Source organism: Arachis hypogaea, chromosome 14 (assembly GCF_003086295.3).
Source record: "Arachis hypogaea cultivar Tifrunner chromosome 14, arahy.Tifrunner.gnm2.J5K5, whole genome shotgun sequence".
Classification (NCBI taxonomy): domain Eukaryota; kingdom Viridiplantae; phylum Streptophyta; class Magnoliopsida; order Fabales; family Fabaceae; genus Arachis; species Arachis hypogaea.
In genome coordinates, this window is record NC_092049.1 from 142,579,366 (window position 1) to 142,601,189 (window position 21,824).

The following is a 21,824-nucleotide window of genomic DNA, read 5'->3' on the forward strand; positions in this document are numbered from 1 at the left end:
TAGATAAATGTTAAGGGTGTCCTTTGTATGTTTGTATGTTCAGATATAATAAAAGCTATTCTCTTCACATTCTCACTAAAAAAATTTTAGTAGTTTTTGGATAAGTGATTACAAAATACTGAATAAGAGATTTGATAATAAAAAAAATTTAAAATTTTATTCTTATTATCCTAAAAAATAACTATACATGAATAAGAGATTTGATAATAATACAAAAATTAAAATTTATTCTTATTATCCTAAAAAATAACTATACATAATTATATTTTAAATCCGAAAAAACTCTTATAAAAATAGGTCAAAGAGATAATTATTTATATACCATCTTTTAAAATATAATCATACTAAGTACATAAAAATTAGCTATTAGAATAGAATACACAATAAAATATAAAATATACATTAAAAATAAATTAAATTATATATATATTTATATATAAATATATGGTGACTGATTTTAATAGTCGATTTGTATAAAATAGTTTCATGATTGCACCCCCATAAACTTTATACAAATTTTTATAATAATATTTTGTTATATTTATTTCCAAAGTATATATGTATTAATGTATATGATAGCTTGTTGTTACATAGGGTGTAAGTTACCGAATCGAACCAAAAATTACCGCAAAATCAAACTGAAAATTACAACGACCGACTTAAAAACCGAAAAAATCGATTTTTTTTAATTTTTTCTGACAAAACCGATCGATTTGGTTCGGTTTTCGGTTGGTTTGATAAAAACCAAACCGAACCGAATATATGCATACATTTCAATGTTTTAACCATTTTAATCTTTAACTTAACAACAAAAATCCTTAACCCCTAACCATTTCAATGTTTTACTCTTATTATTTCAATTTATTGACTATTTTAAACCTCTAATTATTGTGATTCATATTCTTTTCATTAGGAATTAAAAATCGAAAAAACTAACCAAACCAAACCGTTATTGGTTCGGTTCGATTCGGTTCGATTGTTATAAAAACAACAAACCAAACAATTGTGTGTCTGTAAAAACCGAACATATCGATTCGGTTAATTTTTGATCCAAAACTGAACCAAACCGAACCGATAACACCGCTATTGTTACATATATATTATATAAAATAGAAGTGCATGGGGGTAACTAAACTAAAAATGTTGTAACATAATAACCTGAATTATATTATTGTCTATGAGCATGCATGTTTGAAACTGGAGACAAGTTCTATATTACAGGGATCTATTGTTGGCGTTTTCTTTTCAATTGGTTGTGTCATGTGTGCACACTGTACAGCACAGCATTGCAAATTTGCAATTAGTAAATAAAATAATTAAATATAGACTACAAGCCTACTATAAATCTATAATAAAAGAATTAATAATTATTAGTACATATATCAATCATAATATGTACATTATTGATGTTATGTGCCAAAATAGAAACTAAGATGCCATTATTAGAATCTTCCAAATCAATGGATACAAATGCGTACCTATTGGTTGTGATGATGATTATTATTAATGTAATAATGTTATATAGTTCTGTATGTTACTCAAACAATGATTCTCGGGTTAATATCATCATTTATTTGTTAATAATTGCTTAACAATCTATCATTCACTTGAATCCATTTTGACGCGTTTTGCAGTAAGTTATTATTATTATTATTATTTTTTATCAAACTTTGTTTAATTATGTAATTTTACTCTAAGAACATATATAGTTGAAATTGTTAAAGAATATTTCTTCTATTAGTTTAAATTTTTTTAAAAAATAATATTATGATATATGTTCAAAAATTTAGAGTTTGATTATTGATAAATTCTAAAAAAATAGTGTAAAACAAATAAAAAAAATTATAAATTTTTTTTAGAAAAAACTCTTATTTAAAAAGACGTGTTAGAGAATATAACATTTTATGTATCTTTTTCTATCAACTTAAATTTTTTAGAAAAATGATATTATAACAAAAATGTCATGTGTATTATTTCTATATTATTTCATATGATCAATATCTTCTAAAATAATTAATAAAATAATAAAATAAAAAATTAATCACTCTTAAATAATTAAAATAGTAGGACATATATATTATTTTTAAAAGTTATAATTTTAATAGTGATTAATCTTTTATTTAATCATTTTATTAGCTTTTTCATCTTACAAAATCTAAATTTCTAAAATATTTAATTGAGCGGGCATATGATTTATACACAAGACATGACATTGCTAATCACATCTTATGTTAAAATCAAGTAATTAATTAATTAATTATTGTTGCTTCCTCTCTTACACTTCAATGTCAATGACTCAAAAGAAGGGACCATCATACATAAATGGCACCTTCTTTAATTTGCCCCACCTTTTGAAATTTAAATAATTTTCATTTTCATCTCTGGCCACTTGGCATGTGTGATTAAAAAAAAAAGTCCCTTGGAATAGTCTAAGCTCAGTAAAGAAAAAAAAAAAAAAAAAAACTCACACAATATTTGAAATTTTATTACCATCAATATATTATATAAATTCAATAATAGTAGTGCCAATAATTTAGATGGACCAATATTAGTAAAAAATCATTACAGAATATCAATCAATTATATATTATTGTACTATATATTCTCACTAATAATAATAACCCATTTGCTAATGAATTATAACTGAAATGACATAGTCTCCACATACTCAATTAAGAGGTTGCGAATTCGAGTCTCTTATATTTAGTTAAAAAAAAAAACGTGTTACTCCAAAGTGAAATCTAAAGTATATGCAAAACAACCACCAATTCCATGATAATAAACCTCATTAAATGGTAGATGTTAATCATTCCGAATGCAAATAAAGTGCAAAACAAAATGTTTATTATTTATTTATTAATATCTTTTGTGATTGTGAGACAAAATTGAGAACATTACATCTTTCATCTAATCAAGTTGTCACAATCTGAAAGCTTTGATTGTCTTGGCATAGCTCATAGGAGGAAGAGCACAATTGGATTCATATAAATTTGGGGTCCCTAAATTGGCAATAAGCTCCAATCTTATTGAATTAAAAATTTTTGGAAAATAGTTAATGTCCTTCAAGCATGCACCAAATGGGGCATATAACAACAATTGGTGTCTGCTAGAATGTTTCAGTTACGTAAGCCCTAATATAATTCCCTATGATATGAGAGGCAATCCAATCAAGTAATAAACAAACAAGCTTTATTTGCTATAATTCATATAAAGGTCTTTAATTTTTATGACATTTACATGCACATAATTAAGGAAAATAACAAGCTTTACATACTTGTTAGCCTGTTTGGACACCTGATGAAATTAGAATTCAATTCCATTAAAAAATAAATTTTTAAAGAAATGGAATTCAATTCGATAGTTTGGAATAACTAACTCATTTAATGAGATAGAATTGAATTTCATTATTTAAAATAACTTGTTGATGAATTACATTATTTTTCTAAGACATTTTTACCCCTCAATAAATATTAAGAAAGTGAAGGGATTATGAAATATTATAATTTGGACAGGAGTATTTTTGATATTACACAGTTTAAGTGAGATTTAGGTGAGAATTGATTTTGAAATCAGACCAAAGTAGGTCTGATTTGTAAATGGGAGTAAAATGAGAATTGGAATTCTCACCGGAATTCAACTTCATGTTTTTTTTCTATTCCAAAATAAGGAATAGAATTCAATTCATCTATGATTTCAAATCAAATGCATTCCAAACAGACTATAAAAATTCAAGTAAATGAAATAATACATACATTCCAATAAAAAATATTACTTATACACCAAATCAACTACTAAATTAATTATTATATTATGTATAAATATGTGTATAGTTTAACTCATTTTTAACATACATTTCATATTGATAATTGATTTGGTGTATATTAATACAATTGTATTCCAATATAATAAAACTGTTGGTTTAGAATTTGATTCTTGCCATATATATATAGTGCATAGCTATTTTAATGATCTTAAATTCCTGAAAGGAAATTAACCATTGTTCTTGATGCTAAGCAACCAAATAAAGAAATCAAACTTGTTACCATAGACGATTAAAAGTTAAAAACAAAAATAATCTTTGAAATTTAAACAAAAGTAATCATAATTTTTTTTTTTTTTGGGTCTGTAGAGTAATCATAAATTCATTACGTCTTTTTCTCTTTTTGTTTTTTGGATGTTTAAGAAAAGAATTTTTTTTAATATGGATATATGGGCCTATAGCCCAAGAAGCAAAAACTAATACTTTTTAGAAATGGGCCCAACAATAAAGCCCAATTATCGGTTTGGTCTATTGTTCGGCATTGAGGAATGAAGAACAAGCACAAGAAGCGAAAAGAATCAATGATACCTCAAATTCAATTCCTCAGAGACAGAGAGAATGAAGTACGAGGTAATGAAGCTGTGATGTCTTCGTAGAATACTAGAAATTATGTTGTGTGTTCTTAGGAACAGAAATGGAGGTGCTTGTTTTTCCATTACATGTCACCTTTTCAATAATCTCTCTGCAACTGTTTCAGTTCATTCTTCTCCTCCACAATCCATTCTATCTACTAATTCCATTGTTCCCACACGCAAAACACCACCAACCACATCTTCTTCTTCTTCTTCTCTTGCTGTTTCCATTTGTTCTTTGCTCTGCCACCGTGTCTCTTCCAACAGTGATAACATTGATAATGTTTTGGGTCCCTACAAGGGAGTTTTGAATTCCAAGATTGTCCTTAGGGTGTTGATGAGTTACAAGCAACTGGGTAGGGCCAAGACCTTGAATTTCTTCTCTTGGGCTGGGACCCACATGGGGTTTCAGCTTGATCACTTTGTTGTCGAGTACATGCTTGATTTTTTGTGTAGGAGAAAGCTCTTTGATGACATGAAGTGTTTGTTGATGACTGTCTCACTGCATAATCAAGGTAGTGTTTCTTGCAAGGCTTTGTCTATTTGCATCAGGTTTTTAGGTAGGAATGGAAGGATTAGGGAAGCATTGTCACTGTTTGATGAAATGGGAACTGTTTTTAGGTGTAAGCCTGATAATCTTGTCTACAATAACATGCTTTATGTGCTGTGCAAGAGGCAATCATCTGAGGAGATGGTTGACCTTGCGCTTTCGATTTTTCGCAGGATTGAATCTCCTGACACCTATTCCTGTAGTAACATGCTTGTTGGTTTGTGTAAAGTTGGTAGATTAGAGGCTGCTCTTGAAATTTTCGGCCGAATGGACGAGATTGGTGTGATTCCATCTCGATCTGCAGTGAACATACTCATTGGTGAATTGTGCTCAATGAGTGCTAAAGAAGGTTCTGTTGAGAAGCTTAGGGTGAAAAATACTCGTAGACCTTATACTATATTGGTTCCTAATGTTGGATGTAGTAGTAATACTAATAGTGGTTCAATTCAGCCTGCAATTGCTGTATTTAGGGCAGTTCATAGATCTGGCTTGTGGCCTAGTTCTTTTGTTGTAGTTAAGTTTATCTCCGAGCTTTGTCGCTTAGGTAAGACAGAAGAAGCTGTTGAAATTTTGATGATTGCTGAGGAAAAGAAGTTAACTTGCGTGGGAGAGGGATACTCGATTGTCATAAGGGCGTTGTGCGAACAACGCCGAGTGGAGGAAGCTAGTAAATTGTTTGGGAGAATGCTGCAACATGGTTTAAAGCCGAAATTGGTTGTTTACAATTCTATCATATCCATGCTGTGTAAGTTGGGTAATTTGAATGATGCTACAAGGGTCTATGAAATCATGAACAAGAAAAGATGCCTTCCTGATAATTCGACCTATGCAGCTTTAATCCATGCTAATGGTGAGAGGAAGAACTGGAAAGTTGCTTATGACTTGTTAACCGAAATGCTGGGATTTGGATGGATTCCACATTTTCACACTTACAATTTAGTAGACAGTCTTTTGAGAGAACATGATCAGTTGGATCTGTGTTGTAAATTGGAAAGAAAATTAGAGAACAAAAAGCTGCAGAAGCTGTGTAAGATTGGTCAACTTGATGCAGCTTATGAGAAAGCAAAATCAATGCTTGAACAGGGTATTTGTTTATCACCATCTGCCAGAGATACATTTAAGGATGTGTTTCAGAAGTGTGGAAAGTTAAATGTAGTGCGGCAATTACTGGAGACAATAGAGCCTGATTAGTTTTTGATTGAACAAAATGTACAGTCCTTTGTTGTTGGAACAATTTTTGAAACCTATATTTCTCTTCAAAATTTCACTTACCCTGTGATGTTCACTGAACTGCTAATAAATGCTTAGTTGTTGGAACTTGGATCAGTTTTGATGATTCAGATATGAAGTTGATGTTTCAAAAATGATTGGTAGACAATAAAAACCAATTCAAATTAACCCAAAGTTGTATTATCTTACTTTCCTTAATTACGTCTGAAATAAATGCATAATATTAAATGTAATAAGTATGTAATTTTAGATGTTATATACATAAAATTATATATATTAAGTTAAATAAAATAATTTTATATTATTATCTCTATAGCATTACTGTTTTCTTAATATTTTTGACAAACTTTTTAAGTAGTCTAACTTCTCCAAAGTCTAACTTCTCCAATGCTACATTCTCTGGCCATTACACCACCTATTAACTTCAAATGCCAAATTTTGTTGTATTTGGTTCTTTATCATGGCTAAATTAAAACTTTGAAAAATAATAAAATATTTTTATTACCTTTTTGGCTCATTTTTTTTTTTGTTATAGAAACTTCATTTGTGTTGTGCATGATTATTGGGTTTTTGGTGGGGACAGCTTTTGCTCAGTTTTTAGTGTGAAGAGTTCGGACCATGCGAGTTCTTTGTATAGAAAAGGTGATGATCAAATGAGAGGGTCCGATTTGTATTTTTAATTTTTTTTTTTAGTTTTGAAAATAAAAATCGAAGGGTCCGATTTCAACATTAAAAAATTTTTTATTTTTTAAACCACAAATCGGATTGTGATTGTTTGTTTAAAAAAACAAAATAATACAAAGAAATCGGAGACATTGATTTGTATAACCCATAGCAACGTAAAACACTTCTCTTCTCACACCATCCTGTGATACAGGTCTTTCTCGAAAAAGAATTTGAGTAAAATTTTAGTGGGAGGAGTGATAAATTATTTATAAAAAAAGTTCAAATATATTTATGCAAAATATTAATTACTAAATTAGTTAATTAAATTAAAAAATATAAAATATACATAATAAATATATGTAATTTACGGCTAATTTTTTTTGTTATGGAAGTAAAAGTGGTGATATACTTTAACATGGTAATTTTTGGTGTTTTTCAAAACTGTGGAAGTACACAAATTCCTGGGACCGATTTGTGTACCTCTCAAAAATCCCTGGAATTGATTTGTGTACTTCTCACAAATCGGTCAGTCCGATTTCTGCTTCTCTAGTTAAATGATCCCACATTTAAGTATAACACCCCAACAATCCACATTTAAGAAAAATACTACTACCATTCCAATATTAAAAATAAAAAATTCGTATTTTACACGCATTTAGCAATTCTTTTAAGAAAAGGAAAATATATAAATTAAGGGCTTAAGGCAATAATAAAACAAATTAGAAGTTAGAAGTGGCAAACGAGAGAGAAATAGAGAAAGATCCAGCTACACCATTTTGGCGGTTGTTCACTCATTCACTTCTGATTCTCTGAACTCTTCCAGAGTTCTACTTCAGTTTTAGGGTAGATTAGGTTCCACTTCTTCTTCTTCTTCTTCTTCAATCTCTAATCTCCAATTTTGAAGAATATGGAGAAAATGAGAGCGAGAAACTTGAACTCAGTTTTCTACGCTGATTCCTATCATCCCATTCAAGCTGGCAGCATCGACGGCACCGACGTTCTTCCTCACGACAATGCCATTTATCGCGCTCACCTCTGTTCCTCTATCGGCCTCTGTTTGTATCTCCATTCTTTTCTTTTTCTCCTTTTTGTTTTTTTTCCCCCGCGATGAAATTAGAATAAAAATTTGATTTTGTTCATTTTTATGTTGAAAAATTGGATTTTGCAGATGACCCTTTCGGTGATCCTAAGATTATTGGAGACCCTTATTGCACTCTTTTCGTGGGTCGTCTCTCTCGTCTCACCTCTGAAGATACTCTCCGCAAGGTTCACCTTTCTCACCTCTTTTCTAAATTGTTATTTTTTTATTGGGTACAAAATGATGTTTTCATCTTCCATGTTAGATTTTGTTAGTAGTTAGCAAGGCCTACGAAATAGGCGTAGATGTTACTTTGATCTTGTGGAAACTGGAAACTACACATAAGAATATTTTAGAATTGTCTTAACTATGTTTTAAATTTTAACTTAGGTAATGTTGATTTGGTTTTTGCCTTGAGAATAGAGAAGTAGGAAGTAAGATATTGGATTAGAAGGACGTATTCAATTCTGATTTTTGATTGTGCTTCTGAGCAAAGAATCCATTGGTGAAAGTATGAAAGTAACTCATTTTTACTACTTGTTGTTTGAAGATATAAATTTCTTCATAGATTAGATTGATGCAATTCAGTTTTAAAGACTAAAGTTTGTTCGATTTAAGAACTCAGAATTGATGGACAAATGAAAGAGAGAGGGAAAAGACTATAATCCTAATGCACATTTAGATCATATTGCCACTTCTTTTGCTGCCTCATTTTGTAGAACTTTTGTCTGATGTATTATGTGGTTTTGGTCTTTCAGGTTATGAGTAAGTATGGTCGGGTGAAGAACTTACGCTTGGTCAGGGACATTGGTATAGTTCTTTAGTCTATCCTAATATTCAATCCCTCTACCATTGTGATTTCATCATGCATCTTTTAACAGCCAAGTTTTTATGGTTCATGACTGAATGCCATATATTGATAATTACTCTTTTAACCATATATCTGTCAAGCTGTGGGGTTCAAGTTTATAATTTGGATTTACTTTGATTTTGGTTGCAGTAACAGGAGCTTCTCGTGGTTATGCTTTTGTTGAATTCGAAACTGAAAGAGAGATGCGACGTGCATATATGGTGCTGTAACGTGTTAAAAAATTGCTCATGTTTTTTAATTGTTTGAAATGTTAATTGTGCTGATATATGTTTTTCTCATTTGCAGGATGCTCATCATTCCTATATCGATGATTGTGAAATCATAGTTGATTATAACAGGCAACAATTGATGCCAGGATGGATTCCTAGAAGATTAGGTCAGTTAAAGTGTCTCATTCCTTAAATTGTATTTGTAGTATCTGCTCACTGAGCCAGAGCCATCTCATATCTCTGTTTTCTCTCACAGGTGGTGGCCTTAGCAGCAAGAAGGAATCAGGACAACTTCGTTTTGGAGGAAGAGAGAAACCATTTCGTGCACCCTTGTATATATTCAGTCCTCTCAATTATATCTGCTATTTTCTTTGGAAATATCTTAGAAACTAGTTCTCAAACCATGATCTGCTTTTAACCAGGAAGCCGATCCCATACGAGGAATTGAAGAAGCTTGGCATCCCACCACCACCTGAGGGTAGATACATGTCACGCTTTCAGGTGTTGTTATTAACTTTACAGCATATATTCCCTTGAGATGGTTTCTTATATTCTCATTTTGTAAGAATATATCTGTACTTACTTTCATTTGCTAATGTGTATATACAGGTCCCATCCCCTCCTAGAAGAGAAAGGGACCTTTCGGACAGGGAAGAAGGCTCTCATAGAAGGAGTTCCAAGGACAAGAACAGGACTGAAGATGCTCTCAAAAGTTCGGCAGACACTGAGGAAGAGCATTATAGAAGGAGTTCGAGTCACCGAGAAGATGAGGAAAGGCATTCTAGAAGGAGTTCGAGTTATCGAGAAGATGAGGAAGGACATTATAGGAGGAGTTCGAGTCACCAAGAAGATCACTCACGCAGAAGGGGCTCTTCAGAGAGAAAAGAAGAGAAGGGTAGCCATTACCATCATAGGAGGTCGTCTGAGAAAGAACATCGGTACAGGAGTTCTGAATCCGAGAAGCATTCTCGTAAACGGAAAGAAAGAGCTGAACACTCTCATAGGAGGGAAAAATATAGCCGGCGTTCACCGAATGAAGACTAAGGCGTACGACGATCCGTCGATGTCAATCAAGCCCTTTCGGATTTGTATGTATATACTGTGTACATGGTAACATGGAAGATATAGGAACTCTCAGTGGTTAGCACTCTGTAGTTACTGATTTCTTATTAAGAAGGGTCATGTCCCAATCCTTACTGATAGAGCCAACTCATTTTTCACCAATGTATGTTAATTCAAGTCATACAACATTTTTAAGGTACCAGCCTCAAAAAGTGATTATGATAAAGTCAATAGTTTGAGTAGAATCAGTGCTGAAGCTGAAGGAAGTTTGGATCAAGTCACTTTATTAAGATAGTGTCACACAGACAAAGATATCGAAAGGTGACTAGGTCTTTACATAATTACACAGGATATTTGTTCGAGAAAAATTAAACGAAAAGTTCAAAGGATCAAAAGTACTGTTTGGTAAACAAAATACAAATTTATTTAAAAAGTAAGATAATACTAGTAATACCCTTCAAAATCAAAAGAAAATAAAAACCAAAACAACTGCAAAAGTAATAAATTACTGCTTAGTAAGTAATCTTGAAAAGATCAAACAAGTCATTGTAAATACCAAAATCATACAATGACAAACGAACGATAATAGTTGGAAGAGACCACCTCAGAATTGTCATTGAAAAAAAGGGTTTGTTTCATTAACGTGGTTGACTTTTCACGAGTTGGGGCAGGCAACGCAAACCTTCCCGTTGTAGCAGTCGTTTAGGCCAATGAATCCTTTAGTTTTCTTTTTAATTATCATTACTTTTTCAAAAACAATTCCGATTTGATTGCTACTTTTTTTCTTCCTTCCTTTCTGTACTTTGCCTCAACTTTCGCACCCACCAAACGCTGTTCCTTCTTCTTCAATCAGACACAACAAAGTTGGATCCTTTCCTTCATTTGAACTGAGAAAGAGCATCCACAATGCCCAACTGGGAACTCAAGAACTGTTGTGACAAAGATCAGAAGATCTTCATTGCTTGTGTTGCTGCCTTCACCGTTGTTATCTTCGTGGTTCGTACCTTCTCTCTCTCTCTTGAACCACTTATCTTTCTTCTTTGCAGAAAGGGATAACACACCCCACTTTAGCAATTTGCGCGATCACTTGCTTTTCAGCTCAAAGTCAGAGACTTTAGTTTAAATTATCAGTACTTTATGATTAAAAATCACTCCTTTTTTATTTGCCATGTCAAAATTTTCAAGCTTTTAGTTGAGAGAATCATGCATCCCAAGAGGAAGAGTATTGGGAATCGTTTATCATTTTCAAATTTCTTGTTTCTCAAATCTGTTTAGACTGGGTCAAATTTGGGTAGCTCTACTATGAGTTGATTTGACATTTGAAAATGGAACATTTATAAAAGAGGTCCTTAGTTTGGTTAGTCTCATATAGTATACACTTGAATGTTATATTATGTTTATTTTTTCTTTTCCATATATGTGGAACTAATAACCATAGTTATTGCCATATCTATTGCAATATTTTTGTTTGTAGCTGTATAATTGATCTTCTTATGCTAATACTTTGATGTGGTGGTTTTAGCTATGGAGGACCTTTCTACTTACACCTTTCAAGCTCATCACTGTGTTTTTGCACGAAGCAAGTCATGCAATTGCTTGCATTCTCACTTGTGGCAAGGTATAACTAACAATACCGAAGCTTACTGCATTTTGTTGTACAAGTTGCCAACTCTGGTCTCTGTCTCAACATAGGAAGGAACACACACACACACACACACACACAATGATGTTATGGCTTTTATTTTATAATGCAAGAAATCAAGGAATGTCTTGAATCAATGATGGTTCCAGTTAATTTGAGTGGAGATATTTAACTTTAGAAGTTCATGTAATGATGTATTTAATTTTGTTGCATTTTAAACAGAGAATACCCTTTTTTAAAGATATTAGTAGGGCATGATCTGGTTTAAGTAAATTTTAGTTCTCTAGGGACAGAAACACAGAAGGGCGTGCTTCTAATTTTCTTAAAGAAACATCATAATGAACCTTATGTGTATGAACTATGAAGGGGAAAAGGGTAATAAAATGAAAATAACTGTACTATGTGGCAAAAGTTAATGCTGCTAAGATTGTTTTACTTTCTCTTCTGCACACTAACCTATCATTAGTTTGATGCCAACAGGTTGAGGGAATCCAGGTTCATGCAAATGAGGGTGGAGTAACACAGACTAGAGGTGGCGCATACTGGATCATCTTGCCTGCTGGATGTAATGCACTTTTCTCCCTCCTTTTTCAGTTAATACATTAATCTTTAACTTTGTTCCACATGAATACATGATATATGCAACAGGGTAAATCTTTTGAAATTAACTAGACCATAGTCTTGTGTATTGTGTCTGATGAAAGTGGCAGCACCACATGCCCTATGACTTTGATCCAAAATTGCATACGTGAAAAGTGAGAGCAAATAATGTGATTATGTGATGTACAAATATGTAGATAATCTCTAAGCTGAATATTTATTAGTGTAATTAGGCAATTTTGGGATGCATTAATTATTTTTCTGATTGGTTTTGTATTTAGATCTTGGTTCATCATTTTGGGGGATGGCTCTGATACTTGCTTCCACAAATCTTCTCACTGCGAGAATTGCTGCTGGTTGCTTTATTGCTGCTCTTGTTATTGTGCTCTTTGTTGCTAAAAATGTAAGATGTGTTATAAATGCCATGTCATGGGGGTTCGGCTATATTTTTATGTTGGTTGCCGAAGACCTAACACAACCCTCCTCCTTTATCCGGGCTTGGGACCGGCTATGTACCGCAAGTGTAACATAGGCGGAGTTAAGATGTGTTATAAATGCAAAAAAGCAAAAATGCAAATGTTTTTACATAATTGATTTGAATAATTTAGGTCCTGACTTTTATCCTTTTTTCTTTGCCTGCCTACACCCTTTGTCAAAAAAGTGGACACTACGAGGACTCTGCATTGGTGAGTGCCTTCATGATATTCTCCAAATAAAAGAATTCGAAAAATCTTGACACAATTTCTGACATTGTTCTTCTTGATCAATGAACATCAGGATTCATTATCTTTATTGCTGTAATTTGGGTACTGCAAGAGAAAACTACTGTTCATATCCTTCGTTATGTCATTCTCTTTATCGGTATGCTCTTGTCCTCTTTACTGGATCATTTCCTGTAAAAAAAGAAAAGAATTTGTTTCTGGTAGTTAGTTGTGCCATTTCCTGTGAAATATATCATCAATTAATTATGATTTTGTTTTCAGGTGTGATGAACAGTTTGTTTTCAGTTTACGGTACACTTTCTAGCACCTTCTATATGGTCTATTCTTGTATTTTTGCTTCATATGATAACAAATATCTTGAAATGGCTGCTATAATGTGACTGTGCGCAATTCTTGTCTAGATATTTATGACGATTTAATATCTCGAAGAGTTCATTCGAGTGATGCTGAGAAGTTTGCAGAAGTTTGCCCATGCCCCTGTAATGGATTTGGATGGGGAGTTATTTGGTGAGTCTTGTTATATAAATAATAAATAAAATCCGGACTTAGTATCTGATTTTATGGGATTCAAGTATCATGAGTTTGAATTCATAAAACTTTTCATTTTGATTATTCATCAATATTCCTTTATGTAATGCATTCCACTTTCAGGGGGATGATATCATTTGCATTTCTATGTGCATCTTTGTACCTTGGACTTGTCATATTATCATGAGGTAAATATTTATTTATTCATATGCTATTGCATAAGGAGCATTTATGGAATTAATGTTATAACTATTATGTTTTGCGTATATTTCAAGTAATCAATTTAATAATTTAGTAATTTGAATATGTTGCATTTGTACATGAAAAAAAAAATTAAAGCATAAAAAACTGTTAATCCTACTGATGGGGAAATTTTGTTTTTGCAGGTTGAGAAATATGTAACCAAGCTTGGTATACTGAATTTATCTGTGGATATTTCCCCATGCATGTGGATTCATTCTTTGCAGCCTGAATATTTCAGGTTGCTTCTTTAACCATAGCTTTGTATATCTTTTTCATTAATCTATTATTAATTGACTCTCATTTGTACTTACTTGTTGGAAATACAGTTGAAGTATTTCAAGCTGTCTGTTGTCTTCATTGGTACTTTAGAAGCTCTTGGTATTATTATTCTACTTTTTTTTTATCGTATAATTTGGCTCTTCAACTAAACATAACTGAAAGAGATAGAGGATTTTCCAACACTACTTTATAATTGAAAGGATATAATCATTCCCATAAAAGGTGTAGAAAATTGGAAATATTTAGTAAGTAAAACAAATATATAATATAACCACTAATGAACCATTTTTCTAAAAAAGCTTAGCCTTCGATTGCATGCCTTTTGCCGTAATTTGCGAAGCAAGATAAAGTTTCTAACCTTTCTCCAGATCTGATGTGCAAACTCGCAACGAACCATTCTTGTTGCAAAAGGCATTGTAGCAACCAATTGCAATTCGAAATTCAGGATAGTCTTCTTCTTGGTGACATAAATTTCTTTGAATTCTTTTTCTTATGATATGATTCAGCAAATCATGACCTTCAATTGTTGACGCAACTTGATTAATTTGAGTGTGTCTTATGCTTTATGTAGCTTGTGAATAATGTAAGGAAGCCATGGTAGCATAGCACAAGCTCTGATACCATATTAGTTCTTGAATTTAGGGTTTTGATTTATTTGTGGTGAGAAATAATGTGTGAATGAATGATTTGCATCATTACTTAATAGGGTTCCTCAACCCTCACTCAAAGCACAACACTAATCCAAAAAAGATCATCACTTTAACAAAGTGAATGTCTTTGAAATTGATCTTATTATAACAAGAAGTTAATCTTCAAGTCTCCTTCAAAGGCCTCCAGCATTCAAGTAGTTATAAAAGAATACTACCGAATACTGGAAGCCTTTGAGGGAACATGAAGAGTTCTTTCACATTGTCAATCTCTCTATAATGTGAGAAGATTGCTTAGCTTGTGAATTATAATTAGCTATAGGTTCTTATTTATAGGCATGGTATGGTAGGCCTTGCTCTTTAAAAGGGAAAAAAAAGTGAGATAATAATCGAATCTTGGCCTTATGCTATTGATTTTCTTCATTATTCGTTTTTCCATGAATTTGCTTTTAATTATGGTGAAAACTCGGGTACAGTTAACTTCGTATAAAGTTGATAGCCAAGAACTCTTAGATGACAATTTAGTCAAACATGTCAAATCATTTAACGACTCTCAACTATCAATTTCACATGAAGTTAACTGCATATGAGTTTATTGTCCATATCACGAGGAATTTGGTTGCTGAAAAACTAAAGGACAAGTTAAGGTTACCTCTATACTCCACAATATAACACTTGTATGTAGGGGTGTCCATCGATCGGATCGTATCCGCAGATCTGCGGTAAATATCCGCATCCGATCCGAAAATTGCGGATACGATCCGATCCACAAATTGATCGGATCGCAGATATCTGCCCTACATCCCCGTATCCGATCCGCAGATCTGCACTATAATAATTAAAAAATAAATAAATATATATATGTTTGGTATTATATTTACTTGTTTGTATATTTTAGTTAGTAATTATTATTCATATATTGTATTATTTTATTTTTGTTATTTAGAGAGAGTTTGATTAAAAATATTTTAGGAATAAATAAGTTTAAAAGTATGAAAGAAATATTTTTATCGAATTCTTTTACATAGAAATATGATTAAAAAGAGAAGGTTTAATTATACAGATATATCCGATATTCGATCCGATCCAATCCGCAAATGTGCGGATCGGATCGGATCGGATTCGACACTAAAAAGTGCGGATATCATATCCGATCCGATCCGATGGAAATTGTGCGGATCGGATCGAATTTTCGGCTATATCCGATCCGATCCGGGACACCCCTACTTGTATGAAGTGATACTGCTAATTATTCTTTTACTATCTAAAACACATGATGAATGTTTTTGATAGAAAGATTCCATAGAAATGAATACATGGGATAGAAGAAAATGACACGTTCATAGAATCTGATTTATTGGTAGAGGTGCTAACCATGGATAACTTATTCCGTGTATACAGAGAATGTTGCAGTTTCAAAGCGATGTTTGAATTATATATATGATACTGTTTATTGGATACCAATTACACTGTATATTAGAATGTCAATGCAACTTTGTGGCATTCTCTTTAATTTGTTGAAGAAATATAATCCATGGTAAAATGGAAGAGACATTCTTGCACATGATGAATAGCCTACTCATATATACATATACTTCATGCAGCGTATGATATATTTATCATGAAACACCGGAACATTCAAGTTCATGAAGAATAAATTCTACGTGACCTTATTATGCTACAACATATATTCAAAAATTAGGTTATTAAATCAATTATTCGTGTATATATATATATATTATAAAAGGAGATATTGTCCAACAGTTTAAACGGCCTCAAGAGAATAATATAGGCATACACAAGCTCAAATAACAAAGCATGATATTCTCAGCCATTTTGACAACTCATGATATATGAACCAACTTGGGATGGTCGAGTGGTCAGCTCACTCGTCCGCTTAAGCAAGTGTTGGGAGTTCGAACCTCGCTTTGTGCATGCAGCAACTCATTGGCCAGTGGTAGACCATTAAATGGAGCCCAGATCCGCGACAGATTAGTCCTTAACCTATCGGACAGACACCGACACGGGACACGCTGACACGCGAATTTTAAAATTTTATAAGACACGGGGACACGCATACATATAAAATATGAAGTATTTTTTTAAATAAATCATAATGGTATTTTGATATTTTATTGATACTAAAATATTCATTAATTTTTTAATTATTTTTAATCTCTTATTTTAATTATATCAAATATTTAAAATATTTTTTATTTTAATAAATAATAATATATACTATATCTAAATTTATTTCAAAAATATATGTTAAGAATAAGATTGGAAACGCTGACACGTGATGGTATTTAGGTGTGTCCAAGCGTGTCCGGCGAAGAATTTTTTTATTTTTTATTAAGACACGGTTTGGACACAGCAGACACGCGTGTCGGACGAGTGTCGTGTCCAAAATGTGCCCGACATGCGGACACCGCAACTCAGCGAAGTGTCCGTGCTTCATAGTGATATATGAATTTCTATGTTCATAAAGCTATATATTAAAAAATCTTCCCCCGAACAAAGTAACCAACTTATATAATTAGATTCCTTGATGCCATTAATGAATGGCTTCTAAGGTTGTTCATCACTTGCACCAGCATATGGTTGGTCCAAAAACACTTCCCACCGGCAACGGCAACGTCACCGCTATCTGACTCGGTGGACAGTCACTCACCGGAATACTGCCCTCCAATCTCAAACTCCTCTACTTCCTCAGCCTCCGCAACAACTTCAACCTTGCACCATGGACCTTCCCCACCATTCTCACTAACATGTACTCCACCTTACCAGATATATTCACTTCCTTCCCCAGATTGCGAGAAATCCCCAACTCTTTAGCACAAACTGGAATGGAGATTTTAGCCCTTGGCAACCAGAAATCAGGCTTCTCAGGCTCCATAACAATTTCACAGGTCACCTTCCTCATCCTCACCTAACTAATTTCCAGTATTTGACTGAATTGAGGCTTGAGAACGATTTCTTAACTGGTACGGTTCCATCTTCTTTCGCGGCTCTACCCAGATTGAACCAACTTTCTTTGGAGAACAACTTGCTGTTTGGAAAGAATGTGAACTTCACTTTCCAACCAACCAACAGGTTGTGTCCACGATCTGATGGTGGAGATGGTGTTGCTAGACATTACACAAGCATTTGGGAGTCCAATTCAGTTGGCCAGTTCATGGAGATGGAACAACACTGATTGCCAACAAGGGAACGTTGTTGTTGCTGTGAATTTGTCAAGGCAAAGTTTAACGGGGTTGATCCCTCTTTCATTTTCTAATTTAAGAGATTTGAAGAACTTGAATTTAAGTGGAAATAATTTGAGGGATTCAATACCTAAGAGCTTGAAAACATTGCTTCGTCTTGAGTCTTTGGATTTGTCTTATAACAACCTATCTGGAGAGGTTTCTATATTTCCACCAAAACTGAAGCTGAATATCACCATTTCCTTGGAGGATAGCAGGTATTTTCATAAGAATTTCATTGCACTAGCCCTAATTTCACCATGTTTATGTATAATTTTTCTACATATGTGCAGGTGCATTAGCAATGGCGACATGTATTAGATTTGTAATAATTATTGTGATTATTTATAATCGAAAAAGGTTTCTTAATTTAATAAGAAAAGTTTACTCCAAGAAAGTAAGAACCTTTTTCAATCACAATGGCCAGGAGGATTTCATGAAAAAATTTAGTTTTTTTGGCACTAAAGCACTTCAGCTATTCAAAAATTAAAAAAATTGACTAAGTCATTCCAACATAAATTAGGGCAAGGAGGATTTGGAACCGTGTACAAAGGAACCTTATATGATGGTCGTCTTGTTGAATCAAAGGGTACTGAAGAAGAATTCATGAATCAAGTTGTTATTAGCATCAGTAGAACATCACATGTAACAATATACTTTTACTTTTGGAATTTTGTTACCAAAAAAAATAAAAGGCACTTGTGTTTGAATTTATGTCAGCTGGTTCACTAGATAAGTTTATTAATAGAAATGGATTTCCAAATACCAATTATTGTTTGAATATCTATTGCTCAAGGATTAGAATTCTTGCATTGAGGATGTAGTATAAAAATTTTTCATCTCGATATCAAATCTCAAAATATTCCTTTGGACGAAGAGTTCTATTAAAAAATGTCTGATTTTAGGCTAGCTAGATTACGTCAAAAAAGAGAGTATAATATCTTTATTGGGTGTCAGACGAACTATTGGATACATTGCTCTAAAAATTTTAAGTAAAAAATACGGTGGAATTTCTCACAAATAAGATATTTATAATTATAGTATGTTGATTCTCGAAATAATTGGAGAAAAAAATTATGAGAGTAGAAAATCACGTACTAGCAAAATCTTTCTTGAAATGATTTATGAAAATTTTGTGCAAGATAACATTCATTCAAGTTATTCTTCAATCATGGAAGAAGAAGGTGAGATATTAAAGAAGATAATCATGGTGAGTCTGGTGCGTTCAAACAATCCCAACAAATAGGCCATGTATTATAAGTAAAGTAATAGAAATGTTAGAAGGACCACTATTGCAGTGCCGTTTCCTCCAAAGCCTACCTCCTATTCTCCTAACATTCTTGTACCCTTACAATTTTCAGAAACATCTTCCAGTAACGGTATATATATATATATGTAACACATTCAAGAAAGTTAATTCCGATGCATCTTATCCCTTATGTTTGTGTGACTTTCAAGTACATCAAAAAGAAAATGAGCATTTGGCTCTACTAATAGTTGATAACAATTTCTTAAAGGGTGCGGTTCATCAGAGTTTGAGAACTATATAAGTCTCCTCTCTTCAGTGTTCAACCAATCAATAGGTTTTGCTTCACATACATTTCACACGATTTTGGGATCCAATTTAGTTGATCAATTAATGGAAATGGAGCAACCCTAATTGTCAAGGAGTAGAAGAATTTATAAAAGAAATTGTTAATATTAGTAGATCATCACATGCTAATATAGAGTTGTATGTTAATATTAATTGGTAGAACATCACATGTCAATATAGTTGCATGTATGTTTGGAATTTTATTACAAAGAGAATATAAAGACACCTAATAATTTTGTGACTACAGCATTAATTTGTTGTTTAAGCGAATCATTTCCTTAATTAATTCAATTAAATGGAAGAAAAATGGTACAATTAACAACACAAAAAAAAAAAAAAAAAACAACGCAAGTTGGTATAGATGGATGAGGGTCTATGTCCCTAACCATTTCTCCCGGATTCCAGAGCAGTGCTGCAAACTCTGCAGAAGAAGGAAAAAATCCAAAATCATCCGGAGGCTCTGGTCAAAAGCATTGGTCAGATCGTGAAAAGAGATTGCCAGTTGAATATAAAACATGTCTATAGAGAAGCCAATAGAAGTGCAGATTGGCTTGCTAAGAACAACCTAGAAGCTTTTCCAAAATTTCACTTCATTGACTTTCCCCCACCTGAGTTAAGGCACATTATTGATGATGATAGTAGAGGGGTTTTATTACCCCGTATAGTCTCTAGTTTAAAGTTTTAGTTTTTGTTTTCTTGGGCTCTAAACCCCCTTGTAAACAAATAAAAAAAATCATTTCTCTCGAATTCGATACTCACTGAAAAATGAAAATAAAGCTTACTTGCAGATAAAATATTTACAAAATAAATTAAAACACATACATAAACCTTATGAAGCTTCGCTGCATGCTTGGCATAGTCACCAACAATATAGGTAAAGTATTGAATAACATCCAAGAACAAAGAATAAAGTCTTGTGTACCCCTCTTGGCCCAGTCCGCTACTCCATATTTCTTCATATCGATTATTTGATTTGAAACAAGGTGTAGCGGAAGCCTTCGAGGGGTGCAGAAGCCAATTTCTTGTTGAATCTTCGAAGCCTCTAGTGCAACCATTTATATATAGTAATTTTCTTAATTATCATGCTATGCCCTAGTGAAACCTATGGTTCTTCAATGACCTTATATAGAGGAAGGGGGATAATACAGACAAAAGAATAGTGGGTATGTTCCCTGCACTCTAAAACGGATCCAATTCCACATCAAGCACCACAAAAGTTTTTCATATGTCAAAGATACGGTTCTCCATTAATCCAAGAGAGTTAAGGGGGAAACATGAAGAAACAAGAATGAATATTATTAACTATACAAAAATGTTTGATAGCAAAACAAAAAATGAGCTAAAACCCACTAAAATTTGTCTTATTTAACGTTTATTAATTATTGCTATAATTAATAAATACTAAATAAAGTAGATTTAATTTTTTTTTTGTTTTTCTAGTATTATCATTGAGCACAATATTGTATGTATAAACCTACCCGATTATATTGATAGTGTGTGAGTCACGAGCCATTTGTGAACAACAAAAATGGTAAGTTGAGAAGAATAATCAGCATCCTTGACCTTTGCCTTAGCTTAATTTTTTAATGGAAAAGAGTTTAAAGTTCTGGAGAACGTAGTATTTGTAAGGTCCCACATCGGTTGGGGAGGGGAACAAAGCATGCTTTATAAGAATGTGGATATCTCTTCCTAGCATGACGCATTTTGACGAGTGAGTGTGGGGGATTTCGGCTATCATCCCTATCGTCAAAAGCAAAACCGTGAGGCCTGGTGTGCCAAAGCGGACAATATCGTGCTAGCGGGTGGCCCCCCACACTCACTCGTCAAAACGCGTCATGCTAGGCATCAGTCCTACACATAAATTTTGTACGTAAAAATCATGACAATTTATCTCGTTTCTTAAACTATGTGAATAATAAACATATTATATATAGAATGATTAGTGATAGTAAATATATAATTAGCAAACCTCCTAAATACAGTTGTTTTCCTACAAAATTAATATTTAAAATTGTTAGATAACAGTTTAATTAAATATGTTAAATTATTTGATAATTTTTAATTATTAATTTCACATAAAAATAATAATGTTTGAGTGTCTACCAAAATAAAAACTAAAAACACATATATCAACTTTCAAATATGGAGAGACTATATACCAAGAGTGCCTTCAACTGTATAAGGATGCATGGTAGGTGGAGCATTTAAAAATTTAATTTGTTGGTCCCAGCAAGCAAATGGCAATAAAATTTGATAGAGTATTTTTTTT

The 21,824-nt window shown here is 32.7% G+C and overlaps 4 protein-coding genes and 1 long non-coding RNA gene across 7 annotated transcripts; 4 read left to right on the forward strand and 1 right to left on the reverse strand.

The window, feature by feature from the left end:
* Positions 1-4,314: 4,314 nt before the first annotated feature.
* On the forward strand, positions 4,315-6,259 carry LOC112798242 (small ribosomal subunit protein mL104 (rPPR9)-like). Its single transcript, XM_025841475.3, has one exon. The coding sequence runs from the start codon at positions 4,430-4,432 to the stop codon at positions 6,131-6,133; it is 1,704 nt and encodes a 567-aa protein (XP_025697260.1). The 5' UTR covers positions 4,315-4,429; the 3' UTR covers positions 6,134-6,259.
* Positions 6,260-7,532: 1,273 nt separating this feature from the next.
* Positions 7,533-10,303, forward strand: LOC112798243 (U11/U12 small nuclear ribonucleoprotein 35 kDa protein-like). Of its 2 annotated transcripts, none has more exons than XM_025841476.3 (8): positions 7,533-7,893; positions 8,007-8,104; positions 8,675-8,726; positions 8,917-8,987; positions 9,073-9,163; positions 9,253-9,328; positions 9,419-9,497; positions 9,606-10,303. In XM_025841476.3, exons 1-8 carry the CDS (start codon positions 7,746-7,748, stop codon positions 10,038-10,040), a joined length of 1,050 nt encoding a protein of 349 aa, XP_025697261.1. In that variant the 5' UTR covers positions 7,533-7,745; the 3' UTR covers positions 10,041-10,303. The 2 variants fall into 2 exon arrangements, with proteins under 2 accessions (XP_025697261.1, XP_025697262.1); XM_025841477.3 differs by having other exon boundaries at positions 7,555-7,897.
* Positions 10,304-10,635: 332 nt separating this feature from the next.
* On the forward strand, positions 10,636-14,150 carry LOC140172867 (uncharacterized). 2 transcript variants are annotated; one of them, XR_011871676.1, is made up of 11 exons: positions 10,636-11,054; positions 11,581-11,676; positions 12,181-12,265; positions 12,582-12,703; positions 12,962-12,986; positions 13,078-13,161; positions 13,284-13,313; positions 13,424-13,529; positions 13,674-13,738; positions 13,937-14,031; positions 14,120-14,150. XR_011871676.1 is itself a non-coding variant. In XM_072215660.1 (10 exons), the coding sequence occupies exons 1-9, from the start codon at positions 10,965-10,967 to the stop codon at positions 13,735-13,737; spliced, it is 702 nt and encodes a 233-aa protein (XP_072071761.1). In that variant the 5' UTR covers positions 10,636-10,964; the 3' UTR covers position 13,738; positions 13,937-14,135. The 2 variants fall into 2 exon arrangements, 1 of the variants encoding a protein (XP_072071761.1); XM_072215660.1 differs by having other exon boundaries at positions 13,937-14,135.
* A 3,132-nt stretch (positions 14,151-17,282) lies between these two features.
* Positions 17,283-18,730, forward strand: LOC112798245 (uncharacterized). Its single transcript, XM_025841480.3, has 2 exons — positions 17,283-18,179; positions 18,255-18,730. Exons 1-2 carry the CDS (start codon positions 17,830-17,832, stop codon positions 18,280-18,282), a joined length of 378 nt encoding a protein of 125 aa, XP_025697265.1. The 5' UTR covers positions 17,283-17,829; the 3' UTR covers positions 18,283-18,730.
* A 948-nt stretch (positions 18,731-19,678) lies between these two features.
* On the reverse strand, positions 19,679-20,799 carry LOC112794517 (uncharacterized). Its single transcript, XR_003198890.3, has 2 exons — positions 20,378-20,799; positions 19,679-19,976 (listed from the first exon to the last, which is right to left on the reverse strand). It is a non-coding gene; the product is annotated as an uncharacterized lncRNA (long non-coding RNA).
* Between the last annotated feature and the right edge of the window lie 1,025 nt (positions 20,800-21,824).

Coding starts and splice junctions, on each gene's coding strand:
- LOC112798245 (XM_025841480.3), top strand. CDS start 17,830: ATGGTGGAGATGGTGTTGCTAGACATTACACAAGCATTTGGGAGTCCA. Junction 18,180..18,254: donor ATTTCCTTGGAGGATAGCAG/GTATTTTCATAA, acceptor ACATATGTGCAG/GTGCATTAGCAATGGCGACA.
- LOC112798243 (XM_025841476.3), top strand. CDS start 7,746: ATGGAGAAAATGAGAGCGAGAAACTTGAACTCAGTTTTCTACGCTGAT. Junction 8,105..8,674: donor CTGAAGATACTCTCCGCAAG/GTTCACCTTTCT, acceptor TTGGTCTTTCAG/GTTATGAGTAAGTATGGTCG. Junction 9,329..9,418: donor AAACCATTTCGTGCACCCTT/GTATATATTCAG, acceptor GCTTTTAACCAG/GAAGCCGATCCCATACGAGG.
- LOC112798242 (XM_025841475.3), top strand. CDS start 4,430: ATGTTGTGTGTTCTTAGGAACAGAAATGGAGGTGCTTGTTTTTCCATT.
- LOC140172867 (XM_072215660.1), top strand. CDS start 10,965: ATGCCCAACTGGGAACTCAAGAACTGTTGTGACAAAGATCAGAAGATC. Junction 11,055..11,580: donor TCACCGTTGTTATCTTCGTG/GTTCGTACCTTC, acceptor TGGTGGTTTTAG/CTATGGAGGACCTTTCTACT. Junction 12,987..13,077: donor ACTACGAGGACTCTGCATTG/GTGAGTGCCTTC, acceptor AATGAACATCAG/GATTCATTATCTTTATTGCT.